The sequence below is a fragment of the Carassius gibelio genome, chromosome B3 (genome assembly GCF_023724105.1).
Source record: "Carassius gibelio isolate Cgi1373 ecotype wild population from Czech Republic chromosome B3, carGib1.2-hapl.c, whole genome shotgun sequence".
Lineage (NCBI taxonomy): Eukaryota > Metazoa > Chordata > Actinopteri > Cypriniformes > Cyprinidae > Carassius > Carassius gibelio.
The window spans coordinates 17,010,001-17,025,890 of record NC_068398.1 but is presented as its reverse complement, the minus strand read 5'-3'; the positions used below and the strand labels follow the sequence as shown (position 1 = coordinate 17,025,890).

General features: G+C 36.5%; 1 protein-coding gene across 11 annotated transcripts in view; it reads right to left on the bottom strand.

The window, feature by feature from the left end:
- Positions 1–15,890, bottom strand: part of caskin1 (CASK interacting protein 1) — a 93,096-nt gene that overhangs the window by 22,422 nt on the left and 54,784 nt on the right. For all 11 annotated transcript variants that reach the window (XM_052551784.1, XM_052551777.1, XM_052551780.1 and 8 more), the window contains exons 3-7: positions 12,195–12,292; positions 11,815–11,960; positions 10,646–10,741; positions 10,407–10,537; positions 4,546–4,654 (exon numbers count right to left, since the gene is read on the bottom strand). In XM_052551784.1, coding sequence (XP_052407744.1) covers positions 4,546–4,654; positions 10,407–10,537; positions 10,646–10,741; positions 11,815–11,960; positions 12,195–12,292 — 580 coding nt within the window. The remainder of the gene's footprint in view (positions 1–4,545; positions 4,655–10,406; positions 10,538–10,645; positions 10,742–11,814; positions 11,961–12,194; positions 12,293–15,890) is intronic.

Sequence of the window (15,890 nt, the reverse complement as noted above, 5' to 3'; positions counted from 1 at the left end):
TCCACATCTCATGGACGTCCACTTAGACTTATGCTCTCCTAGACTCACATAATAGCCTCTCCCTTCTAAGTATGACCTGAACCATTTGAGTACCATCCCAGAAAGCCCAACCCAGTTTTCCAGTCTCTGTAGAAGTATGTTATGATCGATAGTACTAGGGTTATTATTACTAGGCTTATTATACATGTGCATTGAAGTTTTAAAATGTATCTAATTTCTAATTCTACTTGTATTGAATTAAATGTTTTGGATACCAGCATTAAATTATTGTTTTTATTATTATTTTACTGACTCAAAGTTGGCACTGTGCATGTAAAATGCCCCAAGTAGGCCAACAGGTTTTATTTATGGGAGAAAAAAGGTCTGTCTACTGGCGCCAAGTAAGCCTATCTTTGCATAACTCTTTTTCATTTCTTACAATAACGAATGAAAATCGTTAGGTTAGATACATTTGAGTAGGCTTGTTTTGTTAAAAATCCATAGCTGTAATGCTTCGGTAATGGTCCACACAGCTGTAAGGCTCCACACAGCTCACGCTGAAAAGCGACGCAGTGCCTTACTCGGAGACTGGCCCCATTCTCTCTTGCACGGATGCTTCGCTAGCATCATCGGATGCCTATCAGAATCCGGGAGTTAAGACCGCAGTTTGAGCCAGTGGCTTGAATTGATATAGCTCAGGCCCTGGCCCTGTGTCCTCAGACACCTCGGCATCCTCCACTTCAGGTGAAGGTGGGGGAGAAAAGTCCTCTACTTGAAATGAACGCTCTGTTGCAAAACTACTTGCGTCACTAGAGTCACTCTCCATTTTAGCGACTCTAACAGCAGCTGTCAATTAATCTGTCACTGAGGGTCTCAGGTTCACGCCCCACCGGCTCAGCCCTGCCCTTGGTTTGTCCCCTCTATCTCCGCTGTGCTCTGCCCACTTTTCAGCATTTTTCAAATATTGCCAGTGGGTGGAGTCAGGCTCTGACCAGGGGTTTAGTTACCCCTTAAAGCCTTATCTCTTGTCAAAAGGCTCGACACGACCGCAGACTTTGATGAACACTGCTGGCAGCAGCGACGTCTGTGTCTGTATCATTCTTATCAATGAGTGCATAACCTCGTATCTCCCCACTCCCAAATCATAAAAATCTCAGATTAAACATGATTTTGTCCCACCCTCTTTGTTTTTTGATGATGGAAGCATAAAGAAGACAACAGCAGCTGCCAAGTGTAAAAGAACCATCAGCATATATCATTGATGGCATGGATCTTCTTCAAATGCTCAATGATTCAGCCTTTCAAACGTACAATGACCTGGGTGAGTGTGTCTGGAAAAAGATCGCAACTTTAATGGGAAAGGAAGGTAACAGCTGTGTCGTTATAGTTTTTGATAGATATGACCACCAACACTCAATCAAAGATCTTGAAAGACAAAGAAGAGGCACCAAGATGGGCTTCCTAGCACCAACCTGGATGAGCTGAGGTGTCAGCAGCAAAACTACCCCCAACAGAAGATGGCTTCCAGTAACATGTGCTGAGAGCCGTGTACTAAACAGCAGTGTGGCATCACAGCCACCTGGCCAAACCTCTTCTCTGGAACCCAGTTGGTAGAGGATGGAGGCTCAGAGAAGGTGGCTGCATTTAATCTGTGATGTTCCAGAAGGCACCAGCACCTAAAGGAGTTAGAGACCTCACCCACCTCTACTGTAAAAACGAAAACTGCACCGATGCCACCAAATGCCAGTGTCTTTCTGTGGGCTTGACCTGCACAGGGTTTTGCTCTTGCCCTGACTGTCCAAATATGACCCACTTTGTCACTGATGACAATGTGGATGAGTGGTGTGTTGCAGTTGTAACATCATGGGGAGTTGACCCCATAATGTTTCAAGAGGGTCTGGCTGTAGGCTTGTACTTGCACTCTCAGACTTGCACACTCAGACTTGCACACTCAGACATTTGCACTTCCGCTAGTGACATCACTTGCAGTCTTTATTTTTTATTTTGTTTATTTTTTTTATTACTTTTCGTTTGAATTTCCCAACATTTTATAAAGCCAGGTTGTGAAGACAAGAAAAAAGAAACTAAATTACAATGTCACTTGCAATTGCTACTTGAACTCTCCGCTACCTGTGACTTCACTTGCAATCAACACAAATCGTGCATGTTGCCAATGGAGACAAGACGCTGTGGTGGTGATTAAATTATTAAAACTAATTTAGTACTATAACGTACAGGGTCCTGCAAGAAAAAGACAAGATCGGCAAATCCATGGCCAGAACACCAGAATATGAACATTTGCACAAAGTCTCTAGCTAAGCGTAGAAAAAAAACACTTAACATGGCTTAATATATTAAGATGCTATTAAAATATCAAATTAAATGTACAGTTCATTAATATAAGGAATATGTATATAGTATTTTCCTCACATACCGCAAAATGTGGCATAATGGACATAGATGAGAAAGGCCAAACTCATGCTTCTCTACTTTATTAAAATACATAACTAATATGTACAGGCAAGCAGGTGAGCCCAGAATAAACGCAACACGCAAAGTTTCACATTAAGCATTTTTCCATATAGAATAAACTGTCTACAACTTGTTTATATCACTGTCTTTGTCCATTAACCTACATTATGTGTTTTATTTATAATGATTTTCTATAGGAGGAAAATGTTTAATGTACAATTTAACGCACTGCGTTCTGTACTCGTCTTCTTGCCTGTACGGAGTTGATCCTTTTAAAATCACTTAATGCATAATGCCCGTTCATATTTGCTGGTCTGTATGTACTTAGAGTCAACAACAAGACATATAGGCTAGGCTAGGCCTACTAAATTGTCTTTATCATCTTAGTCTGTTATTAGGCCACATTAAGCGTTATGTTGTATGGGAGGACAAAGTTTGCACATTGTGTTCATAGCCATCTGCTTGACTTGCAGTACATTGAATAATAACTATATATCGAATTTGATCTTTTAATTGAACTTAATGTGTCTGAATACATTATGCCATATTAAGTGTTAGGTTTTTTCTACAGGAGGAAAACGCTTAACAAAAGACTTTGTGCATTTTGCGTTCATATTCTGCTGTTCTGTGGCCAAGGTCTGTGCTTGTCTTTTTCTTGCAGGACCCTGTACGTTATAGTACTAAATTAGTTTTAATCGTTTAATCACCACCACAGCGTCTTGTCTCCAGTGGCAACATGCACGATTTGTGTTGATTGCAAGTGAAGTCACAGGTAGCAGAGAGTGCAAGTAGCGATTGCAATTGACATTGTAATTTAGTTTATTTTTTCTTGTCTTCGCCACATGGCAACTGTTATAAAATGTTGGGAAATTCAAACAAAAAGTTATCAATAAATAGAACAAAATAAAAAATAAAGACTGCAAGTGACGTCGCTAGCAGAAGCAGTGTCTGAGAGTGCAAGTGCAAGTCTGCAGCCAGACCCTTCTCCAATGGTTACCAAAAGCAGTTGATGTTCCAAATGGTTGCTGCTAGAAAATAAACTAAACAGCCTGAGAAGACAGGGCTCATTTCCCCGAAGAGTGTTTGTTTCTTTAGTTAGATTGCCATTTGTTTTATTTAAGACAGTAATTTAGGTTGTATTGTGTGAAGTTAAGTTATAGTTTTATTAAAAAGTTCATTAAGTTAAAACTCCTGGTCTCCTGTTTGTGCTATGGTAAGGTGTTATCTTTCGATTTCAATCTTTGTTTCCATATAGTACAAGGTGCCATATTTAATATTTTTTGATGTCTCTTATATTTGAATTTCTCAACATTCTCCTCACCACTGATAATGAATGGGTTTGGACTCAATTATGTCAGTGTTCCATTTTCATTCATTTTGGACACCTCATACATTGAGTGACAGAACACTTCTCTTTTATCATATATTTACATATTTGGTATTGCTGGATTCAGCACAACCCCACCTTTCCAACAAGCCATCATATGTGTTTCTATGATAATGCCAGGCAAAGCAAACACAAAGTAAATGAAAACATTCTGCATAGATATTGAATTTGTGCATGTCCGCTTATTTTAGATATGTGTTTACATGTGTCTATTTATTCCATACATCAAGATATTTACATCCAGTCTTTTCTAGTAGTTAAATCAACTTCCTGACTACAAACATGTCAAGTTTCAAAGCTCTCAGAGCTTGTGTGATTGATCTGCATTAGTTTATATGCCTTAACTCCCATATGGACAGGCTATATTTTAGTCTTTTATTGATTTTGGGGTGTATAACAATATCTGTTAATTTAACAATCTTAGCAGTAAAATATTTTTAGCCAAGAATCCATTTCATATATGGGAGACCTTAGAGATGAGGAAAAACATTGTTGGGTTTAGTTCTACCTCCGGTAGGGGTATCTCGAAAATTCAGGGGCATTGTCACTAGCCTAGTAAGTTATGCTCTTAATACTTATCACAAACAGTATAGGTTGATCAGTCTGTCTGCTAATGTAATGTTGGTGCTTTTTCTGACTTATAAATTATTGTTTTGATTTTATTTGCGTCGCCTCAGGGATCAATGGCAGTTTCTCTGCCTACTTACATCCAGCAGGAGGCGCACCACATCGGTCTTCCCACACAGTGCCGCCTCGTGCAGGGCAGTGCCCGCTTTGGTCTGCCTGTTGATGTCGATACCGGCCTGGATCAGCAATCTATTAGGAGAGGACACGATTATTAACTAGTTTACTCAACCACGGAAAAGCGCTGTGATCAAACTCATTACATCTGAAACAGAATTCACGCCTAGATCTTCATTTTCAATTAAACTTATTGTTCTCAAATGATCATCATTCTGATTTTTTGCAATATTATCCAAATGGCTTTGCTATATATTATTCTGCTTATTATACAACTATTCACTAAATAAATAAACAGACATTAATTATTAAAGTTACTGAATTGCTTTATTATGTGAGGGGGAAAAAAAGGGAAAACAAAGTGTATGAGTTTGGGGGCTAAGTAGAATTTAGTGTCATTATAAACCACATCTGAACAATAATAATCAAGTATTCAAGAGAGACATGTAATTAGGTGTGTAGAATAAGACGGGGTAAGATGCCTTAAGTCTTATTTATTTCCCATCATGATCATATGCTACCTTTCAAAAGTGTAGGATCAGTAAGATTTTTAATGTTTTTAAAGAAGTCTCTTATCAAGGGTGCGTTTATTTGATCGAAAATGCATATTTTAGATTAATAAAAAGTTAAAAAGAACAGCATTAAATAAAAATAAAAAAGTATAAAAATATTGTTTTTATAACAATATACACAACCGTTCAAAAGTGGTCTGTATTTATTTATTTATTTATTTATTTTTGACTTTTGACTTTTTATTAAAATAGGGAAAAAAGTATCAGTTTCCAAAAAAATTGATAAAAATTATGCAGCACAAATGTTATTTTAAATTATAGTAATATTTTATGATATTACTGGTTTTACTCTATTTTCTGTCAAATAAATGCATCCTCATTGAGCATAAGATACTATTTAAAAAAAAAACATAACAAATCTTACTGATCCAAAATTTTGTGCATAAACAATGTCATCTCAACACATTTAATAAATGGATACATGGTTCTTAATTTTGTAGTTTCATCTGAATATCAACAGAATGGCCATAGTAGGGCCAGAAAATTGAGAAATAATTTAATTTGAATCCATAGTGTTGTTCTATTAAAAATACGAGCAATAAAATATGTTCTTCAAATACCAGTATATAAGTCATAGTAAAATCTTTCTTTCAGCTGAATCCCTGTTACCGGGATTCAGCTTTGTCTATTATTCAGATATTTAACAAAATTGTCAAAACACAATTTTAAATAGAATAGTTGATTTAGTGTTTTACATGAATACATTATACATTAACAATAATTACAATAAAAGTCATTTATTCTTTAAAAGTTTACCTGGGGTTGGGGGTGTTTCTGTTTCTATTTATTTCCTTTGATAACACACTGACTGATCATCCAGTACATGCTAGAATTTTTTTAAATTATGTTACATTACGAAAAAGTAAATAAGTCTTCCCCATCTTACCCTTCTATTGTATATTAAACTGCAAAATTGTCCCAAAATCAGCATCCTGAAGATTGAACAGCCTTTATTAGACAGAGCACGACTTTGACACTAAAGTAAATTTAATCTACTGCAGCAGGACATCAGCAAACACAGGTGGACTGAGTCATGGCTACAGAGAAGAGGATGGGAAACAGGCGTCCTGGCGCTGCATCAGACACCTCTCCTATAATTAGCTGCCAAAATGAGCCATTTTAGCTACACATAATGCCCTCTCATGCTCGACCTCCCTTGGAAAATGCAGCAGATTAAATAACATATTGACTGGTCAGGTGTGCCCACACTGGTCCGGCTGTGTGCTGAGCTGTCATTGAACATCAGCCCACAAAAACGGTTTCTGCTAGTGGCCAATTAGCCACATTAATCTGTGTTAATTAAAGGTTTGAGAGCATTAACACACGTACATGACACTGAGTTTAGAAGACAGCATTTTAATATGAAGGTAACAGCTTTGGTAGAGGTGCCATGTTCCATTTCTTTCACAGATATGAACAATAAAAGAAGCCTGCTTTCATATTTTCCCTCACTGCATCAATCTATTTAGGGCCGGCCAATGCGTACGGCCTTTGGGGTTACTGGATTAATGATGTAATTAACAGCCTCGCGATAGCCCGCGCTCTGTCACGTGGTCTTAACTTAGCTCGAGGCTGATCACAGCTTGAGAGACAGGGAGATGTGTGGGCACATGTGACAGGGGAGGGCTGATGTCTGTGGGTCTTCTTCTAATGTGTGACACAGCAACACTTACAATCCAGGCAGGCTAATTAATGATGAGTGTCAAATGTGCAGTGATAGACCTGGTGATCACATGGAGATGTTTGAGCCCCTTTTAAAGTCTGTATGAGACACTGATCAATCTAGTGCAAAATAGTTTGCCATTTTATATTTAATTGGTGATGTTCTTCAAGGTTTGAAATCAAGAATTCATGTCACCACTGAGCAGTCCAATTCAGCATGCAAGATGATATAAAGAACATTTTAACTTGTATTTATTTATATTAGTATATTATATTTTTAGATGCTGCATGAAAGATATGCTCTACAGTCAATGTTTTTGCATGTTATAGCATGTTTATTTTGAAGAGATAGAAGCTTTCTTTTAATTGTGCACAACATTCAGCACTCAAGTGAACAACGTGTCCCTGGATAACTCAGAACTCAGTTCATTGCTCGTCTTTTGAAGATTGAGTCCCTCATGGCAATTATGACTATCGTCATGAGTATTTGGGCTTAACTGTGAATTGTTCACATCTTCACACTGCATGGTTTTTAGATTTAATACAGTTATATTGATTTGATGCTGAAGTTTGAGTTTCTTTTTTAGATCAAACCTTGTGTTCAGGTTTGGCTGATGTAAAATAAAGCAAGTCTAGTTAGTGGTTATTTATTGCATCTATAGGCCCTAAGACATATAAAGGCTCTTGTGAATGAAATGATTAAATTTTGATATGTTGATTTACCCTAGTGTTTGGATATTATTAATGCAGCATTTAGCTGATTCTGGGTCTCATTATGTGCAAGAGGTGTTATTTTAGTATCATTGAGACTCTATTATAGTTTTTATAATTTTATAATTTATAATTTTGAATTAGTTTTTATTTTAATATTTTGTTTTCATTTGAAATTGAATTGAAGTTTTGTAATTTTGTTGTGTGCTTTATTAGTATTATTTTTAATTATGGCAATACAGTTTTTTTTTTTTTCAGTTTCAGATTTTTAGTACATAAAGTTACATTTAATAAAAACGAGAAATGTTTTCTTGGCAACTAGTTGAAATATATATTTTTTGGGGTTCAGTTAACAATTATTTTAAGCACATATCAAAAAGTTTTATGGTTTACATTTTAATTAACTACAAGAACTCTCCATGGGTACACCAAGGTTAAACAAAATAAATCCCAGCCTAAAGTAATATTTACACCAAGCCAGCCCTTGACCTAAAAAGAGTGACATCCCTGCTCTAGAATATACACTGACAAACAGTCACATGCTGTCATCTGTATTGACACCTAGTATTGACCCTTATTGGCAACTGCACTGATAGTCCTGTTAACTACAAGCCTTGAGACTGAGCCTATACATGCACCATCATAATCATAACCAGAGGGTTTAAATAAAAAAAGCACACAATACATAATACAATTTGTTCTATACATATATCAATCAAATAAGGAACATTTGGGTGTACTGTATGATGCAGTGATTCATGTGTCAGCCTGATTGTTTTCCAATAAAATGTCTGACAGCATTGTCAGCATGTAGCATTAGGATGGTACAAAGGCAGCACAGTGCAGAACACCTCTGATCTTCCTCTCATCTCTGTCTGATAATGAAGGAGGTCTGGCTCTGGCTGTCACAATGATGGATGGCAGTGTGTTGTATTAGGGAGTGGATGGGGCCTGGCAAACCCAGAGGAATATAGCTGAGGACGTGCACACTCAACCGTGCTCATGCTAGCAATGGAAAGATGGAAAGATGCCCTTCATCACAAGCAGGTGCAGCTGTCTGCACACAGATACAGCAGCTGATGCTGAGGACATGGCTTGTCAAGTGTTTCCCTTGAACTTGTATGTCGATGCACAAGATTTGGAGCAATAGATTTCTCATCCAATGTAAATAGTTGCATGAGGACCCCTGGGCATTCGTATAATAATGCAATGGGAAGTCACATGATAATTGACTTACAGTTCATCAAAGAGTTTCTTTAATAAGCTGATTTCTAAGCTCCAGGCCATTTCTGATAATACTCAGATCTCATCACACACACACACAAAGATAAATGACTCAATCAAAATGGGTGAGTGTGGAAATGAACGAATTAAAAAAAATAAAAAATAAAATAAAATAAAATAAAATAAATCTGTATAAATCTCTGTAAATCCCACCTTCTTTGCACCATGATTGATTAATTATGAACAAATTCTGCATGCTATTGGTAAAACTACTTTTCAGTTATTACCTTTAAGCAAGTATAAAAAATAAAAACAAGAAAAAGCCAAAACCCAGTCATTTTAGGCAATTCAGAAATCCTGGCCAGGACATGACCTGGAAAAAGAGATCACCCTTCCAAACAACGGCATAATTTTGTGCAATTATCTGAAAACAATTGGATTTGCGATTTGGCTTGGTGCCAGTAGAGCAGAAATGGCTTTGTTGAACATGACGTGACATATGGATATTGCAATACATGTTACGTGACTGACTATTTCCCCTTCTCTCTCATGAGTGGCAATAAATCCAGCACTTCTGACCTGCACATGGCGTCTGCATCATCATCACATGCTCATGATGAGTCTCACTTCATCAAGCACATGGATCCATTAACACTCAAACACACACAGTGGGATCCAGCGTCACCCACACCAATGGCTCATAAAGTCAGCTTGATTTAATAGGATGTAGGCTTTTGCCTTCCCCATGTACATTTCCATCCCAGAGCTCCAGTCCATGCTGCAATGTTTGATTATGTTTATGACCACGAATAGAACAACTTTCTTAGCACCTAAAATAAAAAAGTGCTGGTTCAGTTAAAATGCAGAGCGATTCAAGGAACAACGTAAATTTTGTTAAATCAGCATGAAGCATGGCAGCTGGTTTGAGCTGATTTAAGCTGGTCCAAGCAACCTCCTCCAGCTCGGGACCACCTTAAACCAGCTCAAACCAGCTGACAGGCTTCAAAACATATACCTAACCAGCATATGCAGTTTTTTTTCAACAGAATCCCTTGGTGTTGGTGCCACAGAGAGTATGGATTGCTTCTTATGCCTTGCTGCTGTGCACTCTGAATCAGGCTTAGATATGACAGGAAATATATTTCTTTTCCCACAAACAACAGGTTTACAGATGTGTTACGAGAGATTCCTACGTGTGATGCATCATAGTTGTAATATATGTGGTGCAAATCCTGCCAGCAGCTCATAAAAAGCATGCACTCTTTATGTTAAAATCATTTTAGTATGTACATGTAATTTATACATTCTACATTTCCATTTTTAACAATTCTAGTTAACCTAAGTAAATGTATTCTGAACAGTCACGAATAAATGAAATGCTGAATATTTGTTATTATCATTATAAGTAGTAGTAGTACTATTAATAAGCAATAAATTAAGTGAAAAATTATTTATTGAACTATGTTACTTACAAATGAACCCAGATTCATAAGCAATTTATTTTCAGCGTCTGGTAAACAGAAGTGTAACATCGACCCGGCACAGAGGCAGTCTGAGATCTGAAAAAGCGCACTAGAGGGGTGACTTCTATTTTTAGAAAAGCACTGGAGCCATGCATCCTGTCTTTCCATCAGAGTCTCGGGGCTCTGAACGCTCACCTGATGATGTCGATGTGTCCGTTCTTGGCAGCGAGATGCAGCGGGCTGGTGCCGTTGGGATCAGTCGAGTCTCCGGGCTTGGGCTCCAACAGAGCTGCACACATGTTACTGCTCAGTAGCAGCTGGACCACCTGCAGAGCAGACAGACCATCATACACACACACAAAAGCCAATTAGAGTCAGGGAAATGATGTAGTAGTAATTAGACAGTGACCAAAAAAAAGCAGCATGTGACTCACCCCAACCCGGCCGAATTCACAAGCCAGGTCCAGTGGGGTCTTCCCAGCATTGTCCACTATGCAGGGGTTCGACTGGTGCTGCAGAAGCATCTCAGACTGTGAACAGGTAACCAGCAGTTAGTCCTTTTCTTAGTTTTTTTGTTATATTACTAAAATATCAGTTACAAGCTCAAATCATCTTATACTGCATACACATATTCCATTATAGTAGAATAGAAATTAATATTTACATTTAATATTTTATATACACATATACAACTTATTTCAACTTAATTTATTTGTATCTGTCAACAGTGTATATATATTGGCCAATACTGAAAATATTCCTTTCGAAGCACATTTACGTGTTGTCACCTTTGCAAGAATTATTCAATCTCACAATGTTTTATTGTTACATTTATTCATTTATGAATTATTTTTCTTATTTAATGATTTTAGACATTATAGTATACAATTTTGGTCACGCTTTTTTCACTACGTATTTTGCTTCACTAAACTCTTAATTACAGCTTATTAATAATTAGTAAGGTACAGTAAATGTTAAATGTATGTATTAATTAGAGATTTAGATTATGGTCATGCAGAATATGTGCTTTATAAGTACTAATAAATAGAAAATATGTTAATAACATATGCTAATAAGCAACTAGTTAATAGAGAGAATCGGTCCCTATATTAAAGTATTACCACAATTTTAATATCAGCTATCAGTCATAACATAAAAAATGATTGACAGCTTCTGGCATGTTGATCAAAATGTTATTTTTGTGCATCCCTATTATATACGCATAATTTCAGAGATGGATGATGGATTCACAAGACTATCAGGACTGTTTGTAAACAGTGCCACACAAAACAATGGCATATTTATATCTCGTGTTTAAACATTTAAATAAAAACCAAAGTCTTTAAAAGGGAAAATAAGAACCATAGTATCTACTGAAGCTGCTTCTTCACTAGGAGCTAGAAACTCTGACAGAGAGGAGGAAAAGTGTCTGCCTTGTGCATTTCATTAAATGCATGTGTGTGGGATGATCTTGGATCAAAGCATTTACTCGTCAGGTTCTGGTACAAAGTTGTCAGTATTCATAACCGCATGGCGGATCTTTTATAATACACCAGAGCTCATATGGAGTCTTTGAAGAACAGTGGGCATGGTGTGCACTCACTACGTCATAGTGTCCGTGCTGAGCAGCCAGGTGCAGGGGGATCTGACCCTCATCAGACTGACCGTTCACTGAGGAGCCAGACTTCAGTAGCAGCTTCATGGGCTCCGACTTTCCCTGCCACGCTGCATAATGCAGAGGCCGCATCCCTGGAACATATGAAAGGAAAGACTTTTAATATTACAGCACTGCAAAAATATATAAAAAAAAATTACCCATTAGACAAAAAGATGCATTTAGAGTTAAGCTTCTATCAGGCTGTGTTGATTTGAGATCCAAAGCTATACTGTCAATTTTCTTTCTTTTCTTTTTTTTATCTGTGAGCCAAAACAGGTCAAACATATAATTTAAGTTAACTCTTTACACCGATGTGTATCTGGTACCTTTCTGGTCCCTGATGTCCACTATGGCCTGAGACTCCAGCAGAAGTGATATAACCTCCACATTTCCATTGAGAGCTGCATGGTGCAGTGGTGAAAATCTGTGAATAACACACATAAAAAATAACATAAGCCAGGTGTCAGAATGCCAATCCCTGTATTGGATGTGAATTGAGGTATCAAACAGAATGCACAACTTTAATTTAATTTGGATTTTAATGCAAGCATGTAGAATTACTGTCAGCCACATACATACTGTCAGCCACATACAATTGAACTCCAAGAACACTCATGTACATACAATGTGTGTATGTTTATAAAATTAATAAATTGAATCAGTATGAGGTTATCAAACTTGGTTTGTGTGTGTGCTCTTTTTTTGTGACATATGTATTTGTTAAGTGTAGGGTTGGTGAAGGGCGATAGAATATACAGTTTCTACAGTATAAAAAACATTACGCCTATGGGATGTCCCCACTTTTCACAAAAAGAAAGAAATGTGTGTGTGTGTTTGTGTGTGTGTGTGTGTGTGTGTGTTTGTATTAATTGTAATATACAATTTATGTATAAAAATGCACATACATGAAAGCATATATTTGATATGTTTATTTTTTTGTATGAATCGGTATGAAAAAGTGGTATGTTTATTCCTGGCATTTATTATTTTGTTTTCTTTTCTTTTTTAATTAATATATTGAGCATTTTTGTTCATGATATTGGACAAATACGTATACAACACATGCACGTAAATATATATTTATAAATATTAAATATGTAAATATTATAAAACAGATACTCTAAACAACTGGGAGACATTAGTTTGATTATTTTACACAGAAATATGTCAACTATAATAACACATATCAGGTGTAAGTAAATAAATTAGTAAAATGAAAAAGCGAATTTCAGTAAAATTCAGACACAATGCTCTCAAATTCAAGTTTTCAACAGTTTCATTCAAACAACCCACATACATACAATATAGACTAAACACTGACTGTTAAAACCTCAATAAGGATTATTTTATATATACTGTATATTAATCTGCTCCATTAACGCCCTATAGTATTTTCCCACAATGCATTATGATGCAGCATGTCCAGAGTGCAGACGGTTCTTCAAAGTGGAGCAGACAAAAAGCCCTCATTGGGTTTTCTCTCTGTGATTGGTGCATGAAATATGCTGTAACCATGGCTAGGGTTGTGAGGCTGTCAGTGCAAGCGTGAACGTAAACCCTCGGAGTGTGGCGGCTCAGAACAGAATACTAAACTCACAGGAGCTCTGCCTGACCCATCTCTCCCTCTCTCACTGGCACTATCATGCAGGTCTGCACTGTGCCGCTGCAGCAGAGCATGATGGGGGATGGGCCAGAAAACCCCACTCTCCCCACATACATTCATCACACAACATACAATATTTATTGTCCTCTTCACTCTGTGGCACTATCTCTATTAGTAGGCCAGAAACAGTGAGCCTTGTCTCTTCATATATGCATGTATGTCTTTTTTTCTCGTGAGGTGAACCCATATACACACGCTGTCTGACCTACTTTTCTTAATGAGGGTACTAAAGCCCAAGGCGTTCCCTTCAAAAGAAGCACATCGGGACTGCTCCATTCACTAGCAGCATGTCTGATGAGATTTTATTTACCACCAACGTCATCATTATCACTATCAGCATCATAATGAGAGACAGTAAATCATTTTTAAAAAATCATTACAAGTGAACTGGAACATAAAATGTAATTTTGTGTATGTTTTTGCTTTGGCGATTTATAAGAGAGATTATTTTTACTAGGTGTACTACAAATACATTTGCTTATTTTTGTGCTTAACAAAAATAGCCTGCAATTGACCCTTGGCAGGGAGTTTGATTGACAGGTCATCTGACCAATCACCTGGCCATCAAACCAGACTTGAACTTGAAAAATAGTGTGCACTAACATCCTTCCACATTTGAAACAAGATACTTTCCCTAGTGAAACATAAATATACTTAAATGTATTTCAAATACATTTATTTCATGCCAAGTATATGACAAATACATTTACATAGATAAGTACTTAATAAAAGCCCTTAATTTGTACTTTTAATATACTAAACTGGTGTACTTACAGTCTGGTAAATTTGTGCTTAATGCACTTTAGTTGTGCGTAAGTAGTGCTAAATTCCAACTAAAGATACGCAGAAGTATATTTGATTGTGCTAAAGTGGAACTGTTGTAAATATACTTGAAGTACACTTGAAATATCTTACATTTAAAGACTGATATTATTAAACGATCATACAATCCTCATCGATAGTGACAATAAATCACATTTTAGACTTACTATTAAGAAATGTGCATTGTCCAAAATTGCTACAAATAAAGTTTAATCATTTTTAAAAGTGTTGTGCGATATGTCAGTAAATATGTTCACAGATTTAAACTATAATTAGTATGAAATAAATGTCTTTTTTTAGATATATACAGTATAACTTTTTTTATTAGGGTATATATATTTTTATCAATCAATATTTGATTTTGACTCATAATAGAGACTTAAACATATTACTCATACAGTATATGTAATCTGATATTAACAGAACAATTGTGCCCTCAAGGCACAAGTTAGCAAATATAACAACTAGTTTTGATTATTCGTAACCAGCAGATCTTTGAAACTACAAGCGCTGAAGACTGTATTATTGACCCCCACATTTCACTGTTAATTTAAAAGGTGTTTGTTCAGATGGAATAAACTGCTACTCATCCATCAGTGAGCTCCCACACATCTCACTTCTGGCAGCCGCATCAGTTGGATCATGGCTAATAATCCTACAGCTCAACTGGCTCCTCTGCCTTTTAAACATTTATCTCCAACAAAATGCCATCAAACAAGACAATCCTCCGAGTCAGTGCTGGCAATATCCGTTTCTGAAATATCTCAGCTCTACTTTTTCTCAGTTGTTCTTTCTCCATAACATTTTTTTTTTTTTTGAAGGCCGGTTTCATATCGTTTTATTAAAGTTGGAGGCAGCAAAATGACAGGCTCTTGCTTTCGCATAAATCAAAATCCCACAAGTGCTCCCATTTAAGGGAATGATCTCAGAGTAGAAAGAACATTAAGCCTCTTATGAGAACACTTTAGATTTATTATCACAAGATGTCTGTTATCTCTACTACCGAAGAGAGCAGGGGCGCTACATGGATGTCACAATGTGCGTATGACATACCTGCAAAATGTTATTTTCTCAATTTGGATTGGCCAAGGTGATGGGAAAATTGCTGTTACTGTGTGTTGCTTAGCGACATGCAAAGATTGATGCTTTACCAAAAAAGAATGGTTAGAAAAGGAAGGAAGGAATAAATAAATAAATATATATATATATCAATATGTATATAGACAAATAAAGCAGGCGCCTGTGACATTACTATACACTACCATTGAAAAGTTTGGGTTGATAAAAAAAAAAAAAGTTTATGGTAAACAAGTCTTTTATGTTTTATGTTCACCAAGGTTGCATTCATTTGATTAAATATATAGAAAAAACTGTTATATTGTAAAATAGTATTTAAAATGATTATTTTCTATAGTTATACATTTCAAATGTAATTTATTCTTGTGATGGCACAGCTGTATTTTTAGTATCATTACTCCAGTCTTCAGTGTCACATGATCCTCCAGAAATCATACTAATATGCTGATTTGCTGCTGAA